General features: G+C 43.4%; 1 protein-coding gene across 1 annotated transcript in view; it reads right to left on the reverse strand.

The window, feature by feature from the left end:
• Positions 1 to 1,730: 1,730 nt before the first annotated feature.
• The window catches only part of LOC117728692 (casein kinase II subunit alpha'-like), a 14,658-nt gene continuing 8,051 nt past the window's right edge, over positions 1,731 to 8,337 (reverse strand). Inside the window, exons 8-13 of the mRNA XM_034529483.1 lie at positions 5,574 to 5,684; positions 5,379 to 5,480; positions 5,208 to 5,308; positions 2,812 to 2,960; positions 2,584 to 2,671; positions 1,731 to 2,302 (exon numbers count right to left, since the gene is read on the reverse strand). Coding sequence (XP_034385374.1) covers positions 2,598 to 2,671; positions 2,812 to 2,960; positions 5,208 to 5,308; positions 5,379 to 5,480; positions 5,574 to 5,684 — 537 coding nt within the window. The 3' untranslated portion in view covers positions 1,731 to 2,302; positions 2,584 to 2,597. The remainder of the gene's footprint in view (positions 2,303 to 2,583; positions 2,672 to 2,811; positions 2,961 to 5,207; positions 5,309 to 5,378; positions 5,481 to 5,573; positions 5,685 to 8,337) is intronic.

An 8,337-nucleotide genomic window follows, 5' to 3' on the forward strand; every position in this document is an offset into this window, starting at 1 on the left:
TATACATACATATACACGTGTATATATACACACACACACGTGTATATATACACACACACGTGTATGTGTATATACACACACACACGTGTATACGTACGTATACACACACGTGTACATATACATACATATACACGTGTATATATACGTATACACGTGTATATATACATACACGTGTATGTGTATATATACACACACACACGTGTATGTATATATACATACACGTGTATGTGTATATATACACGTGTATGTGTATATATACACACACACGTGTATATATACACACACACGTGTATACGTACGTATACACGTGTGTGTGTATATATACACGTGTATGTATATATACACGTGTATGTGTATATACACATACACGTGTATATATACATACACGTGTATATATACATACACGTGTACGTGTATATACACACACACGTGTATATATACATACACGTGTACGTGTATATACACACACACGTGTATACGTACGTATACACGTGTGTATATATACATACACGTGTATATACACACACACGTGTATATATACACACACGTGTATACGTACGTATACACGTGTGTATATATACATACACGTGTATATACACACACACGTGTATATATACACACACGTGTATACGTACGTATACACGTGTGTGTATACGTACGTATACACGTGTATATATACATACACGTGTACGTACGTATACACACACGTGTACGTACGTATACACACACGTGTACGTACGTATACACACACGTGTATACGTGTATATACACGTATACACGTGTATATACACGTATACACGTGTATATACACGTATACACGTGTATATACACGTATACACGTGTATATATACACACACGTGTATACACGTGTATATATACATACGTGTATATATACATACACGTGTATGTGTATATATATACACACACACGTGTATACGTACGTATACACACGTGTATACATACATACACACATATATACGTGTATACACACACACACACGTGTATATACACGTGTATATACTGTGTGTATATATACACGTGTATGTATATATACACATGTATATATACACACACGTGTGTATATATATATACACATGTATATATATACACACACACGTGTATATATACACACACACTATATACACGTGTATATATACACATATACGTATATATACACATACGTATATATATATACATGTATACACACACATATATATATATATACACACACACATATATATATACATACATACACATATATAATATACTTATTAATCATGCATCCATATAAAAGCAGGTTTCTACTACATTTTTAACTATCTAATCATTATTTTCATTAATCTGTCGATTGTTTGGTTTGTAAAAAAAGTGAGAAATGACATCACAATTACCCAAAAAGCGGCCCCTTCAAAAAGGTTTGTTTTGTCCAAACTCTCAACATTAGTACAAATACAATAATATTATTAACATTGTTCAGATAAAAAGCAGAAAACGTGGAACCATCTAATGAAAAAACAATTGCCGGTTTATTTTCTGTCATTCGACTAATCGTATATATTAGTCTACGAGTGTCTTCATGTGTTACGCATGTACAAATATTAATTTAAAGTTTTCACATAAATGTAGTGGAGTAAAAAGTACAATATTTCCCTCTGAGATGTAGAGGTATAAAACGCCAGAAAAAGAAGAAAAAAAACCCCTCTTCCGATTCAATCAAAAGTCCAACACGCTCATCGTTAAATAAAAATGGTTTATTCTCTTTCAATATAGCTTTTGTTCTATCCGTAGCAGAAAAAGAGCCTCCATGCCATTCAGTGCTAAAACTGGATCTCAGGTCACCACAGCATCGTAACGACGGACGAACGTCTTTACAGCACAACACCGGCTTGATACTGAACCAACAGTCACTTTGCTCATTTTAAAAACAGGTTATGGGGGAGGGGGGGGGGGGTGTTGGGAAGCAGGAGGAAGAAGGAGGAGGAGGAGGAGGAGGGGTTCAGATCTGATTTATTATCTGTGATTCGGAACGAGCAGCTCAGATCACTCCCCCCTCCCACCCCTCCTCGCTTTTTTTAATTTTATTTAATTTTTCTCGAGGAGGGGTGGGGGGGTGGGGTGGGGGGTGGGGGGTGGGGGGGGGGGGGGGGGGGGGGGGGGGGGGGGTAGGGGAGTTTAATCCGTGCGTGTTTTTTTTGTTTGTGTATTCTGCAAACTTGACATCTTGCATCCAGTATGGCTGTTGATGTGGAGGCAGAAGTTTCTGCCACGAAAAGGTCACAAGTTGAGGTAACAAAGATTCTTCCTGATTGGACGAAAGAGGAACAAAAAAAAAAGAAAGAAGAAGAAACGGACCAATCAGTGGGAGATTTTTACGATTAGGAGAAATGTGTATTGCATAAAACGGGTATTTCTATTATTTGAGCGACCCTCGCTGATATAGTCGAAGTGGACAAAATAATAGAAACACCTTTACAGGTGTTTCTATTATTTTGTCCACTTGTCAGCGAGGGTCTTAGACCGCATTAGTTTTAGCTCGGAGTACCTTTTTATAAACTGTGTACAAGCTTGAAACCCGGCGGTTACCTGCTCTCTGGTTATCATGTTGCATTGGAGCTGCTTATGGCCTTTGTGCCGTCTGTATTGGCGTTTGCCTGTTCCTTCACCACAGGGTCTGAGGGACGACACACGCACACACACACACACACACACACACACACACACACACACACAACCAGGTCAATGAACCACACACACACACACACACACACTGTAGTTGCTCTTCTAGTAGCCAGAAGGTTTACATGTACTCACAGAAGTACGGGTGCTGCATGGCCTCGGCCGCCGTCAGCCTCTGTTGGTGGTCGTAGCGGAGCAGCTTGTCCAGCAGGTCCAGAGCCTCCGGGCTCACCAGGTGCTGGTTCTCTGACTGGATGAACTGCTCCCAGCGCTTCCTCGTTTGCCTGGAGAAAAAAAACAGGTCTTATAAAACTTTCTGCGGTTCATTATTGGTTCAATGTCATCAAAACCTATCAGCAGCTTGTTGATATCTCATTGGGTTTAGAAGATATGGACCAATGAACTTATGAGTGGTGTGGCCTAATATTCAAAAAGACACATAACTTGCAAATCACTTGGCCTATCCTCACCAAATTGCTAGCCTATGTCCACATTGCATCCCTAAACGTACCCTAATTTTCTCATAATATTTGAACATTAGGGGGCGCTGCAGTCAATCGCTCAATATATGCATTTTTAGTTTTTGGGAGTTGTAAAATAGCCAACTCCTCGAGATTAAACCCGATTCATTGGTCTCCAGCGTGCCAAGTGAAGGACGCACCGACGAATTATATTCATTAAAGATGTTAAAGATGTTAAACACCTTGACTATATTTTCACCAGAAACTGCTCTACAGCTAACCTCACTGTAACTCCACTTCATGTCTCTGACCACTTCTTCATCTCTTACTCTCTCCCACTCTTTGGAACTGACAACCCTCCCACAACGGACTCTGCACCTGTCCGTCGCAACATCCGCACCCTCTCACCCTCTCAGCCTCTCACCCTCTCAGCCTCTCAGCCTCTCAGCCTCTCAGCCTCTCAGCCTCTCGGCCTCCTCTCTGGCCTCCTCTGTTCTGTTCCCTCCCTTCAACCGATTCCTTCTCACTCATGCAGCCTAACTTCGCCACTGACACTCTTCTCTCTACGCTGTCGTCCTCTCTTGATTCTCTCTGTCCTCTTATGACTCTAAAGGTCCTCAAGTCCTCTCCGGCTCCGTGGCTGTCCGAACCGGTGCGTGCCAAGAGAGCCACTATGCGAGCATCGGAAAGGAAATGGTGAAAATCCAAACACGCCGACGACCTGCTCGCCTATCAATCTCTTCTCTCCTCCTTCTCTGCCTCTATCTCTGCAGCCAAAAGTATGTTCTACCAATCCAGAATCGAATCCTCTTTGTCTAACCCCAAAAAGCTCTTCTCTATTTTTTCCAACCTCCTTGACCCCCCTGCCCCCCCTCCCCCTCCACCCTTCTACCAAGCCACTTTGTTAACTACTTAACTACTCGGTGTGACGCTCGACAGTCAACTCTCCCTGACTGCCAACATTACCGCAATAACACGCTCCTGTAGGTACATGCTGTACAACATCAGGAGAATACGACCTCTTCTCACTCAGAAGGCGGCACAGGCTCTGGTCCAGGCTCTGGTCATCTCACGGATAGACTATTGTAACTCCTCCTTCAGGTCTACCTGCTAATGCCATTCGACCTCTACAGCTCATCCAGAATGCAGCTGCTCGACTGGTCTTCAACCTCCCGAAATTTACCCACAATCCTCCGCTCCTCCGCGACCTTCACTGGTTACCGGTGGCCGCCCGCATCCGCTTCAAAACATTGGTACTTGCGTACCGTGCTGCGAACAGATCGGGTCCGGTCTACATCCAGGACATGGTCAAACTGTACACCCCAGCTCGTTCACTTCGCTCGGCTTCTACCAATCGGCTTGTAGCTCCGTCACTTCGAGCTAAACACTCAACAAAGTCACGACTGTTTGCTGTGCTGGCTCCTCATTGGTGGAACGAGCTCCCCATTGACATCAGGACAGCAGAAAGTCTCTACATCTTCCGTCGCAAACTAAAAACACATCTTTTTCGACTATACCTTGAATAGGGAAGGTAGAGCCGTAGTAGCACTTAAATGTCTCTTACTGATAGTACTCTGTAGTTTAACGTTATTGAAGAAATTGTACTTGCTTGATTCTTGTTGTTCTGAGTTTGGACTCATGGTTTAATGCACTTATTGTAAGTCGCTTTGGATAAAAGCGTCAGCTAAATGACATGTAATGTAATGTAATGTTAAAGATGATTTAGTAAAAACAAGACCAACTTCAGCTCATTAACCACTTACGACAATCTGACTTTTTGTTACCGTGACGACAGACATTAAAGAGTTTCATTCGAAGGAACTTAATAGTTTTCACTACTTGAGGCTCACGAAATGTCGCTTGGTACTCAAAAAAAGTATCGAGGGTTTAAAACACAAGAACAACAAACAAAAGAATAAGTTCATTTTTTTATTTTTCCACTTTCTTACGTCAGATCTCTGCGCTATAGTTTCGTTAGTTCATTTAAATATTATTTTATTTTCTTGCTGCTGTTGCGGGATTAATAAAGCATCTATTCTTCTAACAGTTTCAAACCCCCGATGTACTCACTGTCCCAGCAGGTCTTTGAAGCGAGTGTCCAGTTCTATGTGGTATTTGTGCAGGTAACCGAAGAGCTCGTCGGTGCCGAGGACTTTAGCAATGCGGACCAGCTGAAAAAAAACAAACGGACGCACATTTAAAAACACGTTCGAGACGCTTTTTTTTTTTTTTAGTCTTTACCTGGTCGTAGTTGTCCTGGCCGTGAAAAAACGGTTCCTTCAGAAAGATCATGCTCGCCAACATGCAGCCTAGACTCCACATATCCAAACTATAGTCATACATCTGGAGAGGGAATAAATAAAAAACACCATGAATGAATTCACAAGAACACAGAGGACCGTGACGACGTGTGGAGGAGGCGTTGGCGGCCGGTACCTGATAGTCCACTAGCAGCTCGGGGCCTTTGAAATAGCGGGAGGCCACCCTGACGTTGTATTCCTGAGCGGGATGGTAGAACTCCGCCAAACCCCAATCTATAAGACGCAGCTGTGACGGAGAGGAAGGAAGCGCTCGTTAAGCAACACGTTCATGTTCAAAAGCAACGCGTTCTTGTTCAAAAGCAACGCGTTCGTGTTTAAAAGCAACGCGTTCTTGTTCAAAAGCAACGCGTTCGTGTTCAAAAGCAACGCGTTCTTGTTCAAAAGCAACGCGTTCGTGTTTAAAAGCAACGCGTTCTTGTTCAAAAGCAACGCGTTCGTGTTCAAAAGCAACGCGTTCGTGTTTAAAAGCAACGCGTTCGTGTTCAAAAGCAACGCGTCCTTGTTCAAAAGCAACGCGTCCTTGTTCAAAAGCAACGCGTTCTTGTTCAAAAGCAACGCGTTCGTGTTTAAAAGCAACGCGTTCTTGTTCAAAAGCAACGCGTTCGTGTTTAAAAGCAACGCGTTCTTGTTCAAAAGCAACGCGTTCGTGTTCAAAAGCAACGCGTTCGTGTTTAAAAGCAACGCGTTCGTGTTCAAAAGCAACGCGTTCGTGTTCAAAAGCAACGCGTTCGTGTTCAAAAGCAACGCGTCCTTGTTCAAAAGCAACGCGTTCGTGTTTAAAAGCAACGCGTTCGTGTTCAAAAGCAACGCGTTCTTGTTCAAAAGCAACGCGTTCGTGTTCAAAAGCAACGCGTTCGTGTTTAAAAGCAACGCGTTCGTGTTCAAAAGCAACGCGTCCTTGTTCAAAAGCAACGCGTTCTTGTTCAAAAGCAACGCGTTCTTGTTCAAAAGCAACGCGTTCGTGTTTAAAAGCAACGCGTTCGTGTTCAAAAGCAACGCGTCCTTGTTCAAAAGCAACGCGTCCTTGTTCAAAAGCAACGCGTTCTTGTTCAAAAGCAACGCGTTCGTGTTTAAAAGCAACGCGTTCGTGTTCAAAAGCAACGCGTCCTTGTTCAAAAGCAACGCGTTCTTGTTCAAAAGCAACGCGTTCGTGTTCAAAAGCAACGCGTTCGTGTTCAAAAGCAACACATTCGTGTTCAAAAGCAACACATTCGTGTTCAAAAGCAACGCGTTCGTGTTCAAAAGCAACGCGTTCGTGTTCAAAAGCAACGCGTTCGTGTTCAAAAGCAACGCGTTCGTTTTCAAAAGCAACGCGTTCGTTTTCAAAAGCAACGCGTTCGTTTTCAAAAGCAACGCGTTCGTGTTCAACAGCAACGCGTTCGTGTTCAAAAGCAACGCGTTCGTGTTCAACAGCAACGCGTTCGTGTTCAAAAGCAACGCGTTCGTTTTCAAAAGCAACGCGTTCGTTTTCAAAAGCAACGCGTTCGTGTTCAAAAGCAACGCGTTCTTGTTCAAAAGCAACGCGTTCGTGTTCAAAAGCAACGCGTTCGTGTTTAAAAGCAACGCGTTCGTGTTCAAAAGCAACGCGTCCTTGTTCAAAAGCAACGCGTCCTTGTTCAAAAGCAACGCGTTCTTGTTCAAAAGCAACGCGTTCGTGTTTAAAAGCAACGCGTTCTTGTTCAAAAGCAACGCGTTCGTGTTTAAAAGCAACGCGTTCTTGTTCAAAAGCAACGCGTTCGTGTTCAAAAGCAACGCGTTCGTGTTCAAAAGCAACGCGTTCGTGTTCAAAAGCAACGCGTTCGTGTTCAAAAGCAACGCGTTCGTGTTCAAAAGCAACGCGTTCGTGTTTAAAAGCAACGCGTTCGTGTTCAAAAGCAACGCGTCCTTGTTCAAAAGCAACGCGTTCTTGTTCAAAAGCAACGCGTTCTTGTTCAAAAGCAACGCGTTCGTGTTTAAAAGCAACGCGTTCGTGTTCAAAAGCAACGCGTTCGTGTTCAAAAGCAACACATTCGTGTTCAAAAGCAACACATTCGTGTTCAAAAGCAACGCGTTCGTGTTCAAAAGCAACGCGTTCGTGTTCAAAAGCAACGCGTTCGTGTTCAAAAGCAACGCGTTCGTTTTCAAAAGCAACGCGTTCGTTTTCAAAAGCAACGCGTTCGTGTTCAACAGCAACGCGTTCGTGTTCAAAAGCAACGCGTTCGTGTTCAAAAGCAACGCGTTCGTTTTCAAAAGCAACGCGTTCGTTTTCAAAAGCAACGCGTTCGTGTTCAACAGCAACGCGTTTGTGTTCAAAAGCAACGCGTTCTTGTTCAAAAGCAACGCGTTCGTTTTCAAAAGCAACGCGTTCGTTTTCAAAAGCAACGCGTTCGTGTTCAACAGCAACGCGTTCGTGTTCAAAAGCAACGCGTTCTTGTTCAAAAGCAACGCGTTCGTGTTCAACAGCAACGCGTTCGTGTTCAACAGCAACGCGTTCGTTTTCAAAAGCAACGCGTTCGTTTTCAAAAGCAACGCGTTCTTGTTCAAAAGCAACGCGTTCGTGTTCAAAAGCAACGCGTTCGTGTTCAAAAGCAACGCGTTCGTGTTCAAAAGCAACGCGTTCGTTTTCAAAAGCAACGCGTTCGTTTTCAAAAGCAACGCGTTCGTGTTCAACAGCAACGCGTTCGTGTTCAAAAGCAACGCGTTCGTGTTCAAAAGCAACGCGTTCGTTTTCAAAAGCAACGCGTTCGTTTTCAAAAGCAACGCGTTCGTGTTCAACAGCAACGCGTTTGTGTTCAAAAGCAACGCGTTCTTGTTCAAAAGCAACGCGTTCGTTTTCAAAAGCAACGCGTTCGTTTTCAAAAGCAACGCGTTCGTGTTCAACAGCAACGCGTTCGTGTTCA

The sequence above is a fragment of the Cyclopterus lumpus genome, chromosome 3 (genome assembly GCF_009769545.1).
Source record: "Cyclopterus lumpus isolate fCycLum1 chromosome 3, fCycLum1.pri, whole genome shotgun sequence".
NCBI classification, from domain to species: Eukaryota; Metazoa; Chordata; class Actinopteri; order Perciformes; family Cyclopteridae; genus Cyclopterus; species Cyclopterus lumpus.